Source organism: Danio rerio, chromosome 16, assembly GCF_049306965.1.
Source record: "Danio rerio strain Tuebingen ecotype United States chromosome 16, GRCz12tu, whole genome shotgun sequence".
Classification (NCBI taxonomy): domain Eukaryota; kingdom Metazoa; phylum Chordata; class Actinopteri; order Cypriniformes; family Danionidae; genus Danio; species Danio rerio.
In genome coordinates this window covers 33,844,091-33,865,692 of record NC_133191.1, presented here as the reverse complement: position 1 = coordinate 33,865,692, position 21,602 = coordinate 33,844,091, and the positions used below count along the sequence as shown (strand labels likewise).

Below are 21,602 nucleotides of genomic sequence, written 5' to 3'. Positions count from 1 at the left end.
CTCTTATAGTTGTGTAAATTCCTTCCTTGTCCTCATTTGTAAGTCGCTTTGGATAAAAGCGTCTGCTAAATGACTAAATGTAAATGTAAAATATATTATAGTTCAATTAAATTTAAAATCCATACAAAATTTGTTGACTGAAAATATATGTATATGTATCTATAGTTGTTTTATATATGATAAGGAAAAACAAAATATTAGCCACATGGATACAATAAATAGGATTAAACAATAGGCTAATTATAAAAATTTAACTTTTAATACATAATTTAATATAATATATAAGAATATTTAATAATTGTCTGTGTATGTGTGTGTGTGCGCGTATGTTCTGATCATAAAATGTATAGTTTTGCATAAAATCTCTAATTATCTTGTTGGATGTGCTTATTGTGTTGACATTGGTTTGTTTGTGTCCTCTACTGGACTGTACTGTATGGACATGGTGGGCTGGGTTTGACCTCAGGTAAACACACCTGTTCCTGTTATTCACCACGAGTTTGGCATGAAACAGCGTCTGGTGCACAGTGCCCCTCTCACACACCGTCTGGAGGAGGTGTGTGTGTGTGTGTGTGTGTGTGTGTGTGTGTGTGTGTGTGCGTGTGTGTGTGCGTGTGCGTGTGCGTGTGCGTGTGCGTGTGCGCGTGTGTGTGTGTGTGTGTGTGTGTGTGTGTGTGTGTGTGTGTGTGTGTGAGAGAGAGAGAGAGAGAGAGAGAGAGGCACATTGGCTGTCGGTGTGACGGTGTTAATTATTTAGGATTAGTGTGTGTTTGTAGTATAAAGCACCTAGACAGATCTGTCTACACTAGGAGGTCATTCACACACACACACACACATTTCAATGTTAGATTAGAAGAGGGGGTCAGGTGAACATGAGTGCTGCACACATACACACACACCTGCTGCAGAGGGCTGTAGGGTTTCACATGACATTTGTGCACTGCACTAACAGTAAATGCACACTCTTAAAGAAGCTGAAGCACTCCGCTATCTGAAAACTGTATTTCTTGCTGTCTAGTTTGCTAGTAAAGCTAGTGGTTGGAGGAGTAGTGGACCACCTGAATCATTTCTGGTTCTTAATCTTCATATGCATTGCTTCAACTGAGCGATCTACTTTCCAAAGCAGAGAGATTATTTATTAACAAATATTTATAGTTTTCTGTCTGTGTATTTGAGTTACTGATAAATTTTAGCTTATTTAAAAAATCTGTTCACAGTTTTTTTTTTATTGTACACTAATCAAATCTGAAGTGAGCAGCATATATTACATAGTTTGATAGTAAAACTTTGAAGTTATTATTACAATTATCATTATTATTAGTTGTAGTAGGGGTGGTGGTATTAGAGTTAGTGGTGGTGGTGCCAGTATTAGTGGTGGTAGTAGTTGTGGTAGTGGTGGTGGTATTAGAGGTAGTAGTACTGGTGGTGATAGTATTAGAAGTGGTAGTTATGGTGGTAGTGGTGGTGGTGGTATTAGAAGTGGTAGTTATGGTGGTAGTGGTGGTGGTAGTGGTGGTGTTGGTATAAGAAGTAGTAGTGGTGGTGTTATTAGAATTGGGAGTTGTGGTGGTGGTAGTATTAGTAGTAGTAGTAGTGGTGGTATTAGAGCTAGTAATAGTAGTGATAGTGGTATTAGAGGTTGTAGGGGTAATAGAGGTGGTAGTAGTGGTGGTGGTAATAGATGTGGTGGTAGTAGTGGTGGTGGCATTAGAGGATGGTGGTGGTTGTAGTCGTATTAGCGGTTGTGGTGGTGGTAGTAGTAGGGGTTGAGGTATTATGCTGTGTTCACACCAGATGCGAAACACCCGTCAAGCGCGATTGATTTACATGTTAAGTTAATGCAAATGCCCGAATTGAGCGTTTTGCGCGTTTGACGTGAATCGGTCAAGTTCGAAAATCTGAACTTCAGCGGACATTCGCACTGCGTTAACCAATCAGGAGCTTGCTCTTGTGGGGGCGTGATTGTGACGTATAGCCTGTTGTAGGTGTCCCGAGGGTGATCCTCCAGCCGACACAGACAAAAAGTTCATCAAACTAGGCTCGGCTTAGTCAGAAGCATCGCTGAAAGCCTCCGTCATCCAGGTTAAGTTTCTAGGGGAGTTTATGAGCTTATAGAGCTGGATGCACCTCTGAAAGAATCTAGTGGACTCCGATACGGCCCTAAACGTATCAACGCTGTTTTTCAGCCTTCATAAAGCGAGTAAACTCAATTTTCACACGGCTATTTACGCACAAATAGCGTGATTTATGTTCGATGTACGCAAATGTTCTATGAATAATATTTTTAATAATGATGATAGTTTTTGAATGTTGTTATTAATTAATATTTCTTGATGTCAAATAAAATAAAATATGAAATATAACCATCATTTTGTTGTTGCATTTGCCTAAGTTGTAGCTGTATGTCAGAGTATGTATATTAGGAGTGATAATATTATTTGAGTTTTAATTGTTTCAAAACATTTTTCTTCTTCACTAAATGTCAATTTTCAGCAATTGAATGGAATGAAGCACAAACATTGATTCATAGCCATAGATGCTAACGTGCAGAAATCTATTACAAAACCTTCTGCTTGACAATCAGAGACGGCTCTTCTCTGTATTAGACACATTCCCTCCACAAGCCATTCCATAAAGTGTCCAGAACATAATCGTCCACGGCAGGCGGTAATGACACCTACGGATGTGACCTCCATCTACTCCACTGAATACATCACCTTCATGACACACTTTGCCACTTTCCATCTTCAAATCTCGATTCACTTCCACACACACACACACACACACACACACACACACACACACACACACACACACACACACACACACACACACACACACACTGAGTCTCTCTCTCTCACCCCTCCTCTTTTGCTCAGTACACACACACTGGTCTGGTCTAGCGCTTTCTGTCTGCTCTGCCTGGTGACAGAACGGCCTGATGGATTTTGATGGTGTCTCTTTGGTCTGCGGAGGGAAACTCAGTCTGTGTTTGGCTGATCTGCAGAGCCGCTCTCATTTGTTCTCTCGCTCTCTGTCTCTCTGTGATTGGCATAAGAGGTCAGTGTTAAATAGGACAGAGAAGGGTGTCAGTGGGAGAATTGAACAGGACAAGGGAACAAGAAAAGGGCTCTTTTTTACCACCATGATTTGGACAAACGTTTAGCAGAGGATCATTTTAAAAGGCTCATGAACTGCCTTTAATGTTGATTTAGTCCGCTTGTAATGTTATCAAGATTTCAACATAAAAAACAGTATCGTTTAAATGTGCTAGTAGGCTATTTTCTGTTTGTTTTTGACACCCCTGGAAAACATTGTTGGAATAGCACAGGCAGATTGTAGACTCGGAAGTAAACACTCGGTAGAATTATTGGCTGACAGTTTACATAAGCATTTTCAAATGTTGGACTGACGTGAACTTTATGCGTTTATGTTTGACAGCATATGTCCATCATAGATGGACTGAGCTGTTGCTTCAATTCAGAATGCATACATACACAATTACACATACATATACAAAGGTTCTCACACTTGTGTGGTGTAACATTAGTCTTACATCCAATAGAGTCCCGACTCCCACGACATTGTATTTTAGTGTCAATGTTTTTGAAAGTCCAGCATCAAATTTTGCAGTGTTTGTAAATCTACAGTTAAATATAAAGTGAACAAAGGACCAAGTTCTTTACTGATACAGTCTAGAACTTTATTAAAAATAAAGTTTATGTACTCTTTCATTATGTTGAGATCATAGTTGATCATAGTTTACAAAGTTTGGCATTGGTTTGATGTCTGTGTAGTCCTGCATTTGCCTCTCATTATTTACCTACTGCATGTGTGTAACCTACTGGTGAGTGGAGCTAAAAAGGCAGGGATGTAGAAGTAGGTGTTAATTAGGCCTGCACGATTAATTGATTAATTAATCTAAAATTGACTAATTAATTGTTTTTTTTTTCAAATCGCAAAAGTTGCTAATTTAAAAAAAATTATTTTCAATGTTTTTAATTTATTAATTTTGCTTATTTCAAAAGCTTATTATTTGGGATATTACTATGGTGTGGGAGGCGAGTGCGAGCAGCCTAATTTAAACCTTGCAACTTATTAATGAACTTAATAAAAAAAAAGTTTAATAAACTTGTTAAACTTAAATAAAAACTGTAAACCAGGGTTGCCCAAACTTTTTCTTATCGAGGGCCAAAAACCAAACTTGATTCAGGCAAGTGGGCTGAAGGTAAATATAGTTGCCAAGGGTAATTTCCAAATTTATTTAACAATATTTAAAAATGCCTAGAAATCATTTATTTATATTAACTAATACAGTATTGTTTTTTGTATTTTGTAATAAACTTATTTCAGTAAAAACAATACAATCTCATTTATAACAGAATTCCACAAGTTTTTGGCTTGATTTGCTTACCCATGTCTTCTGCGTAGTCCCCTATCCGCCGAGTGTCAGATTCATTTACAACATTTAATTGAACCATTTAATTACAGTTTGCTTTATTTTTTGAGGTTACGTAAAAAAAAAAGGTTACACTAAATTAGGAATGACTGTCTCTGTATTACAGACATTCGCCCCAACCCTCTCCATCATTCTCGCTTCTCTCAGATGGAATGGTAGGCCAATTTAAAGGTTACAATAGCCGCATTTCCACTGACGGGCCAGCGCGAGTTTTTTTTTTTTTAAAGCCCTTTCTAAAATTAAATTTTAAAATAGCTTAAAAATGGTTTAATTTATTTGTATTGTATATACCTAAATTGTTATAGCTTTTGTTTGTTTTATATTGCTGTATTTATTTAATGTGATTTTATTATATCCGATATTTGTCTTTAAATGATTTCAGTAGCCTATAGCTTATTTTATCTTGATATATGACACCACAAAAGTGAACACGTAATTTGTAAAGTTTTGTCTTTTTGTTGTATTCATATTTTGTATTATCTTCAAAATAAATAAAGAAAGAAAGAAACCCAGATGCTCGACAGAACTGTCAAGCAAGCGATCTTTCATCCTGTCTCTCACACACACATACATGCATCTAAAAGCACACTACGCACAAACACACCTTTTAAACTTGACAAATTCTAGACAACTGAAGTTACTGGCTGCAGTGTTTTTATTGTGGTGTAAAGATTATTATGCATTATTGAAACATCGAGGATGCAGCAAAGAAATATCACTTACTAAATTAAAACTACTTTATTATTTTATGCAACAGCCTTACTTTTAAAAGGGCAATCAAATGCAAAAAGACCCCTAGCCTATAAGGTGTTTTATGGAATAGCCTATCTTAAACTAACCAGCTATACGTTTTTTTTCCATTGTTTATTAATTTTTTTGATGCATGTACTCATGTGCGATTGGAAAACTAGTGTAATGGTGGCACTCCATCTTTCCCTCTTCCCAGCTGTCCCTCATTGGTCCAAGGCAGAGTCTGGCCAACTTTGGCTTACAGGCCCTGCTTTGGGCATCACTGCTGTAAACTCTCTTTCTGAATCTTTGACTTGCTTGCAAAGTGTATTGTACTTTGTGATTATGCTTGATCTTTCTTTGGTACTATTAAAACCATCACGTCAAACCTGTAGCTTTTTATAGTAATTTGCATTTTAAATTGCAATTTTAATCAGATTTTTTTCACAATTAGATTTTTTTTCTTTAAATTGTGCAGCTCGTTATCTTCTGTGGAAGTGAATTTTATATGCTTTATTTTGTAATAAATTTGTACATTTTTCATCCTGGTGTTTTGGCAGATTGGCTTCAATACAAACTATTTTAACAAGTTCTAAAACTTATACTACTTTATAGTATATAATCTGCAGAATTAATAGATGATGATATGATTTTCATGCACACTTTTTTTCAGTAAAGCAGGTTCTGTTTTAGTAGTAAATCTCCAGCACATGTTTGCAGATGGAGCAGCATTTACTTCTTAGAGTCGGAGTTCACTGACAAGCTTCGCAATAAAGCGCACGGTTTAATCAAGCAACAATTAAATTGAAGATAATCATTCTACAATTATGTGAAGCTCCTCAGTGAACGGTGGCTCTGTGATGTAAATATGTCTCCTACATCTAAAAAAAACGTGAAAATACCACATTAAATTGCATGGTTTTTACTCCAAACTCACTTCATAACTTCAGTTGAGGTATTGAAAGCAGTACATCTGAGAAATAATGTTGTAGTTGTCACATTGAATCAACAGAAGCAGTCAAATCTTTATTCAGCAGCCTCCATAGGCTTTTTCCACACTATTGGAGTTTGGCACAAGAGAGCACCCTCTGACCTTCAAATGATGATAAAGTTCATTCTGGTCACCATGTGTTCATAATGGGAGCAGCCAGTCTGATGTGACGAGGACATGTAACTATTTTACGTTTTTTCAGTTTAATGGCTAACTCATATAAATTCATACAAGTTCAGTCATGAAAATTATATGAATTAGATCATATGAATTAGCCACTAAATCAAAAAGTTACGAATTGCCATGAGATAACGTTGCACAAAAACCAACTGTAATCACAAATGTAAGATTTACATGGTGGCTGGTTTCTAGCTGGTCATTAACTTATCTAAGCAGGTCATTACTTGGTTAACGAGCTACCATGCTCCAACAACCAGTTTAATCACTAATTGCAGACATGTTGCTGATCTGAAATTGTCTACTAACAGCTTAATCCAGCTAGAAACCATTATGTATTCTTTTTCTTTCGCAGTCTTGTTTGGGTGTTCTATGTGATTGTTAAGATGTACTACATGTTGTTGCCAAGGTGTTCTGGGTGGTTATTTTTAAAAGGTGCATGAGTTGAAGTCTGTAAAGCTAATCTGAGCATATTAAGCACAACGAGGTCTAGAAGCCTCGAGTCCATATGATAAAATGATTCTGCTTGCACATTTTTCTCATTTTATGTTTTGTTTAGTTGTTTCATTGAAGCTGATTTTGCATTGTAAGGATTCATTTTTTTCCATATAATGTTTTTTTTTTTATTTAACTTTTTTTTCCCCAGAAGTGCTGAGCGCTTGCTCATCTTAAACTTACTATCTAGTGTGCTTTCTGTCATTTTTAAGGTGTTCTGACTCTGAGTTTCTTTTTATATTGGTATGTTACTCTCAAAACTGCAAAAGTCTGCAAAACCTCTTCATCTGAGCATGTTTGAGCTCATGTCAGAGCACCAAAAGCCATGCATTTACTTAAAAAAATTGCTGTTACTGTGCATGTTTCTAATTAAAAGATAATTGTAAAGCAAATTAAATTCTTTTTTTAACAAACAAGTTGGAAAGGTCAGTCAAAAATATGCATATCCAATTAGTGGCCTAGAACCTCTGCTAAATTCTAAATATCTGTATTAATTTAGCATCACAACATGTGTTTGTTTTACATTTTCCCAACATCCCTGAGTACTTTATTCCCAGTTTAAATGAGGTTTTATAGAATTTAAATGGATCAAAAGTTTTCAAATCCCCACAGTACAAAAAAAACCTGCCCTTATTTTTGATCTAAAGTCAGAGAAGCGTCTCAACCTTTTGTGAAATTTTTTTTTTGTACAGTATTGATTCAGTTCCAGTCCGCCAGCTCTGTGTTTGTAGTCTGATTTGCTCTTACCAGTTTCACCAATCTGAGTCTCGTTCTCTCCGTCTTATCTTCCTCCTGTCTGATTGTCACTTCCTTTGTCTGTCTTGCCTGTCTGTGTCTGTTTCTCTGTCTCTGCTCACTCTCCCTCTTCTGGCCTAAATAAGGAGAGAAGTGTTTGTTTCTTTTGAAGTGTGAGAGCCAGTATCCCGCAGTACTGCACTGCAGGCCACGGCTCACTCTTTCATTCCGCGCTCGCTTTACTCCACTGGATGAGCTTTAGCAAGGCTGTTTTCTGAAGAGCCGAGCAGCTCCAGTGTTGGTCTCGACTGAAAGAGTCCAGCAGGGTGTTCTTCATCCATCAAGCTGTTTACCCTCTGCACTTTTTGCTGTGAAGCTCTTCTGGTTATTTAATGACAGAAACTTAGTTTTTTTTTTTTTAACTGAAGATTTACTGTGCTCAGCATAAATGAGTACAGCCTATTTTTTTAAAAATGAATATTTTTATCCATTTCTCAGTGAATAGGCAATGTATTTTGGTGCATTTAAACAAAACAGAACTCCAGATTTGGCTTCAGTACTGACTAATCTAATGTATATGCACAAATATAAAATTGTAGCGCATTCTGTTAAAGATATTTATTCAAAAGATAAATTTATGAGGGGTGTACTTATATATCCGAAGCACTGTAGTTCCAAAACTGTATGTAGTTCGTTTTTACATGGAACATAAAAGGAGAATTTTAGTTAACCCAGAAATTGCCATCATTTAAATACTTTCATATGGCTTCAAACCTGTATGATTTCTTCTCTGAGGAACTTTGAGGGGAAATGAATTTTGAGAGAACTTTTTTTATAATTGGCTCATAAAAATGATAGTTTTGTTAATTTTGTGGTAAGTTTTATGAACATGCTTTTTTAAATTATTTAAAAATATTTAGTTTGTCATAGAGATTTAAGTTAGAAAGAGGAAAAAGTAAAATAACTTTAAATGGCATGTTGTATCTTTATTCAATTAAAGAAAACTTTTATTTTGACAGGTTGTTGTAAACCAGTGACAAAAATGTAAATTTTTCCAGTAAAATGTACATTTAAAAAAGTAATAATTATAATTATTATTGGTAATTTTATTGCTAGTATTATCAATATTAATTATTATTATTATTATTATTATTATTATTATTGTTGTTGTTGTTGTTGTTGTTCTTCTTCTTCTTCTTCTTCTTCTTCCTCTTCCTCTTCTTCTTTTACTAATAATAATAATTATTAATAATGATGATGATGATAATAATAATGATAATAATAATGTATGTTTAGGAGATAATTGCACAATAATTCTACCATGTTTGTTGATAACTACAATATATTTACCTGGATTAAATCCAGAAGAATGTACACAAATCTGTGGGGGGAGGGGAGGGGGTAGTAATAATAAATTAATAAACTGAATTTGGAGGGGAAAAATTAAAATGTATTTCATATGGCCTTAAATATTTCAAGTCACCTGAAGCCATATGAAAATTCAAATGAGAAGCAGTCAGTAAAATAAGTAATTTTGTTAATTTTGAATGCTAAATATTTATTCTGTAACAACTTGTTACCAGCTAAATATAATGTATAGTGATTATTAATTGATAAAAAAAGACTAGCAAAACAAATGACAAACATGACAACATATTCATTATCCAGTTTCTGAACTTAACACAGTTAATCTTACATAAACACTGTTTTACTAGAAGCCTTCATTGAACTCTTCTATTTTCTTCCTGTTTTCTATGTCAAACCAAAATGGCTCTCACCTTTTCTTTTTTTTCTTTTCTGTTTTTTTTTTTTTTTTTTTTTTTGGCCAGATGATATCACCAGTTTGGGAAACTATAGTCGTCATGGGTGTTGATTTGACTCTGCTGCCATCTTTTGGGCAAAATGAGATGAAACTGTTCATAATTGCTGTTCTGAGCTCTTCTGTTTGTTCTGTGTTGCAGCTGAACTGGAGTTTGTGCAGATCGTGATCATAATCGTCGTGATGACTGTGATGGTGGTGGTGGTCGTGTGTCTGCTCAACCACTACAAACTCACCACGTGGTCATTCCTGAGCCGGCCGAGTCAAGCACAGAGTCAGGATCTCTCTCTGCAGCCGGTAAGATCCAAACACTATCTCAAGGAACAATCTTCGTTCAATACTTTCACAAACTTCCCCCAAAAATTTCAAAATGGTGTATTACAACTTTGTTAAAAGCATGGCTGCTGCTACTAAGCTTAGTCTCTTTTTTGTTTAATAAAGTGATCGTCGTACTCACTCACTACAAACTGATGGATTTTTGTTTTTTACACAAAAGAAGAATGCGGGAGCTGCTGATTTTCATTTTTTTTTTCCACTATGAAAGTCAATGACTTCCAGTTTTCAATGTTCTTAAAAATATCTTCTGTGTTCTATGAGGGAAAAAATGGAACCACTTGAGGGTGAACAAATGAAGAGTATTTAAAAAAAATTAATATAATAAAATAATCGTGTTTTATTGTAAGCCTTTTGAAAACTGGCTACAAAGAGGAGTTTTTTGAAATGATACCATTATGATCTCTTTCTACACTAATTACAAAAGTACAAAAATAGACCTAAACGACAATAAAACTTGCACATGTATTTCATCAGGGGTGCCCACACCTTTATCAGCATGTCAGCTAATTATAAAATGACCAAGTCAAAATGATATACCTAATAAAAAAATGTAAAAGATATATTTATTTATAAACGTATTAAGAATTCTGTATTTGTACAATATATATATTAATGTACCTTGCATAACTGTATGAACCCATATTGTGCCGTAGCCTACAACTCTGTTTACATATTTTTATCATTACCTTACTCTGATGACTTGCACTGAATGGAATCAACCAGGGAAGCATAGTTCAGACAGTAGCTGCTGATAGCCAGCCTCAAGCACAGTAACATCATGATCATTATGATTATATTGTTTTATATTTTTATCTATTTTATATTTTTTATTTTATATATTATGATTATATCATTATGATCATCAGTCATTGTGGAATTATTTTTGGACTGTGCCAACTTCGCTAAGTGCTGCAAAACTGTATAGCCACAATAGTTTTGCAGCACTTAGCAAAGTTGACCTGGTTTTACGCACATGCGTGGTTACCCATGCATCAAAAATGGGCAGATATCAGACTGGCTGCCTTGTATGTCAATTAAACGACAAATTTCAGTGAGGATGAATTATTGGCTGTCGTCTATTTTTTAATGTCATGCGGTCTACCCACACTACCTTTTGGGATCAACGTGTTGGGCACCCCTGTATTACATATTTAATCTATAAGCAACTTGACAACCAAAACAACAGTGGCGGACTACAAATCCAGACAGTAGCTGCTGATAGCCAGCATCAAGCACACTACCAAATGATCATCAGTCATGGTGGAATGATATTTGGACTTAAATGGGCCAACTTCGCTAAGTGCTACAAACTATAGCTGCTATATACATGCGTGGTTACCCAGGCCTCAGTAATAGTCAGATATGTCAGCGCCAGCAGCCTAGTGGTACTGTGCGCCAACATGAAGCAACGAGGTGCTCACAGCGACCTTAGTTTGATTCCCGGAACGAGGTCCTTTGTTGATCCTTCCCCTCTCTCTGCTCCCAATGCTTTCCTGTCTGAAATATCTACTGTCCTTTAATAATAAAGGTGAAAAACCCCTAAAAAATTATTATAAGAAATAGTCAGATATCAAACTGGTGTATGTCGATTCAAGCGATACATTTCAGTGAGGATGGATGATAGGCTGACGTCTATTTTAATGAAATGCAATCTACCCACGCTACGTTTGCGATCGACATATTGGGTACCGTTGTATTACATGTTTAATCTATTAGCAACTTGACTACTAAAACAACAGTGGCGGACTACAAGACTCAATGTGCATAGGTGAATAGTGTCTCTTTTCAGAGTGACATCGCCACTTTGGCTACATTGCCATCTAAAATCAAAACTTTCAAAAAGGCAAACAATAAATTATTCCTCATTTTAGTGAATTGTTGTCTTATAAGCATAGTTATATATGATACTTTGAAAATATGATATTGTGACAAGTGCTTTAAATAAAAACAGCATGACAAAAAAAAATTAAAAAACAAATAGCAAATTTGATGTGGCATGAAAACAAGAAACAGAAATAAGCTTTATATTTTTGGAAATCGGCAGCAGAAAAGGAATCGTTAAAATGACAAATATTAAAACTACAAATCTTTATTGTGTGTAATAGAGGAACGAGATTAAGTAACTGTGGAAAACGTTTTAAATGTCCTTGAGCTGAAAAACATCTGATCTTTTTAAAAAACAAGCAAATGAAGCCTGAAATCATATTAAATTATGAAGTCTTTCTTACATGCACTCCTAGTCCAAGCCATGAAATAAAACATCAATATCTAATAGTGAGTAGATGAATTTTTCACCTGCTGTGTCATCTCCAAGCCTTGTTTGCTACATCTTATTCGGGTGAGCTTTTATCTTGCAAAAGAAGAAAACAGCAGGGCCTAAAAGTCTCAAGTGGTGTGTGCGCGTGTGTGTGTGCGTGTGTGTGTTTTCGTGTGTGTGTGCGCGTGTGTGTGCGTGTGTGTGTGTGCGTGCGTGTGTGTGCGTGCGTGTGTGCACGTGTGTGTGTGCGTATGTGTGTGTGTGTGTGTTTACTTCTGGAAAGGTCTTCTTTGTGTCTAATCCAAAATAACTTGCAGCAGTGCAGTGAGCTGATGAAGGCAGGGCTGGCATGTGTGGGTGTCTCTTCTCACCCGAGGGATGATTTTCAGTACATTTGCGCAGTTTAGAACCAGACAGACAGCAGGAAATTAAACATACATCATTTGTTACTTAAAAAAGACAACAACAGCAAAGCAGGGGATGTTTAGAGGTTACTGTATGTACTCTCTACAACATGTAGGTCTTGGAGTTGATCATAGAGTGTTGGTTAGGTTGCTCAAAAAAAAAACATAAAATAGCAATATACTTTACATGCCAATTTGCAAATAACAGCTGCACATATAACGTTGAATATAGTAATATTTTTTTTTTATTTATTTTATATTTTATTTATAGTGATAATTTGTATATCACTATTTACTCCCATTTTTTTATTATATTTATGATCTGTTTTTTTGTCCTTTCTCTGTCATTTTGTTGGGCAGTAGAAGCTCTGTCCCAAAAACAAATTCCTTGTATGTGTGAGCATACCTGGTAGGGTTCGGTTGATGGATGATGCCTTCATGCATTGTCAATCGCTGATAGACGTCACAACGCTGAGCCAGCATTGCGATCCTTTGCCCCACCCCCATCACAGCAGCAACCTGCTCGCGAAAAATGCACACGGCTCCGTTTACACTAATACATTTTAAAATGGCATTTTAGACTGAAAACAATCCACGTCCACACTGGTGTTTCATCTAGCATTTCCAAAAAAGCCCTCTGTCCACACTCTACTGATGAAAACACACATCACATGATCACACACACGAACACACACTGTCATGCGCTGCAGCATATGCGCACGTCTGAGCTCCAGCAGTCAGTGGGTGCTTTGAGCACAAATCCCCAGAGAGCAGTGCACGTCATACAGTTTATCAAGGATGTACCACTGGATCGTGTCTCACTATAGTTGCTAAACATGATTTTTAATTAATCTTGTCTCTAGTTAACGACTCTTCTGTCTTTTGAATCTGTCAGGTAACGTGTTACAGCGTCAGTACACTGCTTCAATCTTTCGCTTTCACACTTGTACTTAGTAATTTTAGCGAAAACCTCAGATACTGTTGGTTCTATTGGTTCCTGTTGGTTGTGCACCTTTTTTTACAATCCAAGTTTGTCAACGCCATTATAACGACACAGATCACTCTGCCTATTCATGCCAGAGTTCTAAAAAAAGTTCTGAAATGAAAAAGTCATTGACAGGTGGTAATTTGTGTGTACCTTATCTTTATTTATTTATGATTTGGTTATGGGTAAAACAAGGACCATTTGGGTCAGGTTGTTCAAACAGTAAGTTACAAATAACTTATTAATTATGAATTGATTTATTATTCATAAATAATTAATTCACCACAACCCATGATGACAATGCCATCATCCATTGCGATGTTTCACATTAGACATCGTACAATGCCAAATTGGTCGACATAGCCCAACTATAATACCTGGCAATACAGCTCTTTCTGATTCTGATCATTAAAATAGTGTTTGTTTTAATTTTGTTATTACTACTTTGTATGAAAAGTCATTTTAGTTATTTTTTCAGGACTACTTAACCTCTACTTCTTTCCCATAAAACGCAATAATAATCTAAATTAAACTCATTTATTTCTTTAAGAATGTAGCAAACATACCCCTAACAGTGATTACTTAAAAAAATAATGCTTAAGCAGTTTTGAAACAAACGCAACATTCTTTAGTTAACAGACAGAATTAGGAGCCTATCGCATCAAACAAACTTTTCACTGCTGATAATGCAAGGTGCCTTTTTTGTTGATTTTAGAAAAGAGCAGTGCACTGCACTTTTTTATGTTACTACACTGTAAAATCCAACAGTCAACTTTATCAAATGAAATTAGTGTAGTTAACTCAAAATTTACTGAAAGGTAATTCTACTCATTTGAAAAAAGTTTAGAACTCGTTGTTAAAGGTAATGAGTTCATTACCTGATTACTTCAACTTAATTTGAGTAAGTTCACTGTACTCATATAGATCAGTTTTTTTTACTGAAATGGTTTGTAGCAATTGGTTTTCTCAAACGGTTTGAGTTGCCTTAACTGATTGGGTTTTACAGTTCTCAGTTGGTTTGAGTTTTTACTTATTGGGTTTTACTGTGCTGAAATTGCTTCGTTTACTCAACTGAATTAAATTCACAGTACTAATTAGGATTAGTTTTTGAACTTAAATGGTTTGTTGCAATTGGTTTCTGCGCACAGTTTGAGTTGCCTTAACTTATTGGGTTTTACTGCGTAGGCAATTTTTGTATCAATGGTCTTGGTGCAGGAGCATGTGACATCAGGTGCTTTTTCTGCACAGAGTTGACTTTTTTTTATTTCCAACTGCAGGCACACAGTGTGCAAAAACATGAGGTGCAGCAGGTTGAAATGCTGGGCACCGGTATGCATAAGCAGTGCACTGTTAATAGAATTTTATTTATTTATTTTTTTTAAATTGCACCTTTTAATCTTTAACCTTTTTAACTAAAATGAACCTTTTTTGTATTTGTTAGTTTTAAAGCAATCATAGTTTATATATACAATATATCGTCATTGACTGATTTCTTAAACTCATTGCACACTTCAACTGAAATGTTTGCCTGGATTTTTCAATCATGCAAAAATAAATACAACCTCACATTGTGTTAATCTTGTTTACACACTGCCTCTGATTTTATTAATTGTTTTTTAAATTTCATTTTAATATACTATATTTTATTTCATTGAGCAATTAGAGCGGTATCTGACTATTTCGAGCCACCATATAAGCGAAGGACAAAATCTCTAATGGCGTTTGACAAATGAATCCACTTTGTCTCATAGCACATAGCACTTTTTCAAACAAAGTGCAGAATATAAAGACAGATTGTTGAGAACACTGCTTTAGCTTGTATGCTGGTTTCAATGCCTGGTGTACAACTTTCCCCTGCCGCAGTTTGGCATGTGGCTTGTCCATACCTTTGATATACTGCCAGTCTTTTGTTCCGGATCAATTCATTCAAGAAAATTGTTGATGTGACAGCAGTATCACAAGCAAAGTATCAAACTAAGCTTTAATTTTCAAAATAAGTTTTAAATCTCAGCTTTGAGGTGGGTTCTTCTTCTCTGCGAAATATAACAATTTAAGGATGTCAGGCTCGGTGTACAAAATTTTCTGAGCATGAAAAGTTTTTAAGCTAGCAAATACAAAGAAATGCAAATGAAAATTTCAGGCTCAAGTGTGCAAAGGCTTTCATTGTTTTTTACAAGGCTCATTGTAATTATATCCTTCATCTTACATTTTTGTGAAACCACACTAAAGCACTTTAGCATACATTTGACTGCAGTTTCTAGGTAAAATGAAAGTAACGAGGCAGTGTAACAGCAACAGCTTTTGTTCTTTTTCTTTTATGGACAAAAAAGTATTAATTTTGTACAGTTCTTAACCAAATAACCAAATAAATACCACAATACAACTTAACAGTGTCTATGATTTGTAACTGAATATGTTTGCCTCGTTTATCTATCTCCATATGGACAACTTTTCTGCCATGGTCAGTTTGCTCAGTAGCTCACCTTGTACAGTGTTGTACTTGTGATGTAGTTCCACAAAGAGATAAAAGCTATGCAAAATCAAGGTAAAATATGTGGCTGTGATGGACTTTCTCTCACATTTTGCTTTCGAAAACACTTGGGTTGGCTTTAGGGAAGAGTTTAGATTATTCATCATTAGCAAGGTATTTGTATGACAAGTCCTGCCTTTTGTGGATATGTACTGACATATAACAAAACGTATCCTAAGTTATGCATTCTATATTCGCAAAAAAATGTCAATAACTACTGTAGTTACACCCAACAGAGATAATTTTAGTACAATTTTGAAAGAAAACTGAAAGCTACTGTAGGGCAGATATGCAGAATATGTAATTAAATGGCAGTGTATTTTAGTGGTTTGAGAAGCAGTGTGTTTTGGAGGAGACACAATGGCAGTGTTCCTCTGAGAGCAGGGCATGTTGATTACATTCAGCAGTTCTGTCTAGACGCCAGTCAAAGTCAGACACGCGCAGCACCCGGGAGAGAGAGCGACTGCTAAATGACGGACACTTTTCATTCTCATTCATGAGGGAACGCAAGGGGGAGAGGCGTCTGGGAGAATCACACTCACTGCTTTTGTTTAGGGTTTTTAATTGGAATGGATATATAGGACCACAGAGCATCATTAGACTACAACAAATAGGCTCTGTCTGATTTTTCTTTTGAATGGGTTTAACAATTGGGTTATTTATTTATTGTATTTTTTCATTCATTTATTAATGTCATCAGTGCGGTTTAATTAAAGATGTATAGGCTCAGAGTATATGTATATGGATCCTGTATCTGATATATGGATTTAAACATGTTCTTTGTTATAGTTTTTTCTATAAATATTTTTTTTTCTTCATGCTATGTTGTTATAGTTTTATTTTTGTTGATTGTTATATTTTAATCATGCTATAATAATAATTTTATAGTGAGTATAACAAATCAGTTTTATGTGTATTTTTTACTGTTTTACATCCAATTTAAATAGATACAGATAATTGCTGGAGTAACAAAAGTGCTATATATATATATATACAAAGAGAGAGAGAGAGAGAAGGGTGGATGGACGGATGGATAGATAGATAGTATAGTTTTATTTATAATTTATGTAGCTGACACAAACACAATTAACACGCAACTAACATAGAGATGCACTTACTTGAAACAAAGACTTTTACAAGACATCATAAAATGTGTTTTTTCTTGTTGGTGGTGTTGGTGGTGGCAAACCAATGTAGAAGTATAGTTTTTTTTCTCCATATTTCTATCAAAACAAGAAACTTTGTCACAGCTGTGAGCCTTGATTAGCAGCTTGTTGACTGCAGGTGATATCGGGGAAGGGGCAGAGCGTTTGATTGGATTGAAAGTACAAAACTATTTTTAAAGTTGAATTTTAGCTGTAAAATATATTTGCATTACCATACAGTAAATGACCTCACAACTAATAACAGTTAAGTTATAACAGTTTAGTATTCAGTATATTACCATGGGAAAAGGTTCAGGCCACCATCAGCTTTTTAGAGATATTTTCACCATTCCTTTTTTATTTCAAAGATGTTTCAAATGTATGTTTAAAATTATGTGTGTGTATGTATGTGTGTGTGTGTGTGTGTATATATATATATATATATATATATATATATATATATATATATATATATATATATATATATATATATACATACATACATACACACACACACACACACACACACACACACACACAGGGCTTTACATTAACACCCACTTTGGCTGGTTGGAAAAATTTTTACATTGTAGTTTTCTTAAAGCAGGGTTCGACCATAAGGATTCCCCAATATGCATGCAATTGTGATCTTAGAATCGAGAAGCAGCACGACTGACAAAAATAACTGTGTTCCCGCGAGCAAAAGCAGGTGAATACCTTATGAGAGGATAATTACTCCTCGCACAGCACAGGTGATGTGATGCGCGCGCACCCGTTTGCTTGCGCATAACAACCGTGTGTATATAAAGCGCAACTGGTGCGATCGGTTCTCTTTAAAATAGACTAGACAAAAAGCAATGCTCGTGTAAGCAGCAAACCTTTCGTAAGCAGCAGTAGCAGTCACTGCTTTCGTTTTAATTATTTTCAGGCACGTGATCATCCTTTCATTATCACTCGTGGTATGTTTTTACCTGCTTTCTTTTGCTTACAGTTATTTTGTTAACATGGTTTAATTATCATACTTTGCAATAACATTGCTTTAATATGAGATTATCTCCCCATTTATGTGTAGTAAACGCTGATCTGGGACCTTTAGCCAGGACAGATTCGTGTGCATATTTTAGATACATGACAGTAGATCTTCTTAAATGTCAATTTAAAAAAAAAGAAAAGTTTTGTTGAATAAAAAGTGCAAGTATACAACTATATATATTTGCTTGTTTTGACACATTTAAAACGTGTGGCTATGAAATAATTATTTCTTTTTGGTGTGGTCAGAGATAAATTTGGTCAATCCTTAATTTTGAGCCAATTGCGATGCGACACAAGCCATTTGCTCGTGCACAGTGAGCAAACTCAAACACAACACACACAAACAGTGAAATAAAAGAGGAGGCATGTGGACAACACAACATCTAAATCAAGTCATTTTAGCATGTCAAAGTCACATTTATTAATACAAAATATATTTTCCAAGCGACAAAATTGTGGCTAGTGCAAATTGCAAGTGGCTAGTAATGCTGGAAATGTACTAGCCACAGTGGCTGGTGATCAAAAAAGTTAATGTAATACTAATATATAAAGATAATACTGAGATTATGTACCGAAAGCTGTATTTTCTCACAATAGTAGTTAAACACACTTGGGAAACTTTGCCATGATGACAGTAAATAATATTTGACTAGATATTTTTCAAGATACTAGTATTCAGTTTAAAGTGACATTTAAAGGCTTAACATTTGAGATTTGACAACTAGCCTGTGTAAATGAGATTTTCATATATAATAAATACTATTCTGGATTCTCTGAATGTATTTAAACATTGATTGTAAATATCCCTCTTAAATACTACAACCAGGTGTTAATAACATCATTATTCATTATAAATAGTCATTTCAGAGGATTTTTCTGCAGCACTTAACAGTAAGACTAAATATTCATTCATCTTTGTGTCAGTATCAGTATAAACTGATGTTTAAAACCCCAAGTCGTCCAGATTAAGCCTGTCTGTAATATCTCTTTTCCTGTCTTATTTTGCAGGAGGGCTCTTTGTGGCCATCAGATAATGGGCTGAGACAAGGAGCATCTGAGGTAAGCCTGCGTGTGTCTGTTTTCTGTCTTGTCCTCTAAAAGGACCACTGAACGCTTGCTGTTCTCCTCATCTAAATAGCACGTCTGTCTGTAACAAGCAGTGGCGTCTCCTCAAGTGTGTGTCGTCTCTGTTTCTGCTCAATGTAGGCGTATGTGAGTCTGTGTCAGTGAGCGATAGCACTTCAAATCTAGCAAATACAGGCATATATATTCATTGTTTGTATGCTGGTGTGGGGGTTTGTCTTTCTCTCTCTCTCTCTCTCTCGCCCTCTCAGCAGTTCATTAATCTCTCAGCCTCCTCTGGCAGCGTCTAGACGGCCGTCTGAGAGGCCAGACACTCAGGGTCTGTCTGCGCAAATTGCCTCCCATCATCAGCCTCAAACCGGCTAATGTAAACGCTGGGCCCTGCGGTAATGAGGCTGATCTCATTGGCCATTTCGGATTTCACTCATATGGAGGACATTTTATCAGCTGTGCATTTGCATACTAATGTCTGGACTGGGGACTGTTAAGCAGAATCTGTGGACTTTTTATATTTGCTGTTTTTATGCAGAAAAACATATTTGGATTTCAGCTGGATAATTTTGAGTGTGTAGGAACTAAAACTTTAATACGATAAGGTTTAAAATGCAAATTCAATTGTTTAGATTTTCAATATTTTATTTCTAAATTTTTTTGTTTGGTGAACAAATCTACAGTAGCTATGTAATACATCCACCAAATGATAGAAACATATTATTTAAATTTTATTTTGTATACTGTATAAACAAACTAAACAGCTAAATATGTACACATTTATTGAAATGACAAATAAAAATTCTTTAAAAAAGACTGGATAAATATACAGTTGAAGTCAGAATTAGTAGCCCCCATTTTATTATTTTATTTTTTAAATATTTCCCAAATGATGTTCAACAAAGCAAGGAAATTTTCACAGTATGTCTAATAATATTTTTTTCTTTTGTAGAAAGTCTTATTTGTTTTATTTCGGCTAGAATAAAAACAGTTTTAATTTAAAAAAAAAAACATTTTAAGGTCAGTAATATTAGCCCCTTTAAGCTACATTGTTTCCCATAGTCTTCAGAACAAACCATCGTTATACAATGATTTGCCTAATTAATAACCCTAAACTGCCTAGTTAACCTAATTAACTTAGTTAAGCCTATAAACGTTATTTTAAGCTGTATAGAAGTGTCTTGAAAAATATCTAGTCAAATATTATGTATTGTCATCATGGCAAAAAATTAATTAATCAGTTATTAGAGATGGGTTTATTAACCTACTATGCTTAGATATGTGTTCAAAAAATCTTCTCTCCGTTAAACAGAAATTAAGAAAAAAATAAACAGGAGACTAATAATTCTGACTTCAACTGTAAATATTTTTGCGCATTTACATACTGTAAGCAAATAGATGTAATGATATGGTCAAGAGTGTGTGGAAATTGACAGATTCTGTGTGGGCCTACTTTTAAATTGTTTGAAGAGATTACAATTATGTAACAAACAATAAACAAATTTCGAGAGGATCACGTGCTTATGATTTATTACAGCTGATCTTGCATTTACTTATCATGATCTCCCAATCATATGATTCCTCATTTACTATAAATAAACACAGTTTCAGTCTATAGTTATCTTCGTATGGAAGACAGCATGCCAAACAAGCTTATATTAAATCATCAGTGTGAACTCTTGAATATTTTTTTAATGTTTTTTCTTTATTTGTTTGTTTATTTTTGAAGGTTTATTCACATAGTTCTATTTGAGCACCTGAATTATTTATATATATATATATATATATATATATATATATATATATATATATATATATATATATATATATATATATATATATATATATATATAAAATGTTAGGTCAATAGTAGGATTTAGTATTTAATTTTTTTTTAATTGGCTTAACAAACCAGTTATCCAATGACTTGCCAATTTCACCTAACTTGCCAACTGTTTAACATATAAGCCCTTAAATTGCATTTTAACTGAATACTAGTATCTTGCAAATTAACTAATAAAATATGATGGACTCTACAGCATGGATGAGATCTAATTCGATCCTACTGAGTGGGTTAATTTGCTTAAAGTAATTGAGTAATAATTACATAATTAAAATTTGGTATTTAAAAAAAAAAAAGCATAAAATTTTCACTGAAGGGCTAATCATTTTGCGATCAACTTCATAAAATATGATACAGACTTTTATTTTGTAAGTGCTTTAATAATTTGATAATTTAGCACTACAAAGAGAATAAAGCACTTCCAGTGAGTTGCTGTGACAGAATAGGGGTCTTATATCATCCTGAAGGGGTGCACTAACAACCCCTGCATGCACATTATGCTGCTTATTACCTGGCTTCATTCATAAATAAAATGATTGGACATGAATTATTGATTTAAGTCAGTGTTTTATTATCTCTCTAAGCACAAAG

At 34.8% G+C, this 21,602-nt stretch overlaps 1 protein-coding gene across 3 annotated transcripts in view; it reads left to right on the top strand.

Annotated features, from left to right (window-relative positions):
* ldlrad4b (low density lipoprotein receptor class A domain containing 4b) overlaps nt 1-21,602 on the top strand; it is a 114,133-nt gene that overhangs the window by 88,511 nt on the left and 4,020 nt on the right. For 2 of the 3 annotated variants that reach the window (NM_001326526.1, XM_009292466.5), the window contains 2 exons: nt 9,548-9,702; nt 19,103-19,153. In NM_001326526.1, coding sequence (NP_001313455.1) covers nt 9,548-9,702; nt 19,103-19,153 — 206 coding nt within the window. Of the gene's footprint in view, nt 1-9,547; nt 9,703-19,102; nt 19,941-20,000; nt 20,960-21,602 lie in introns of those variants that run through there. The other variant, XR_012391485.1, reaches the window with a different exon arrangement.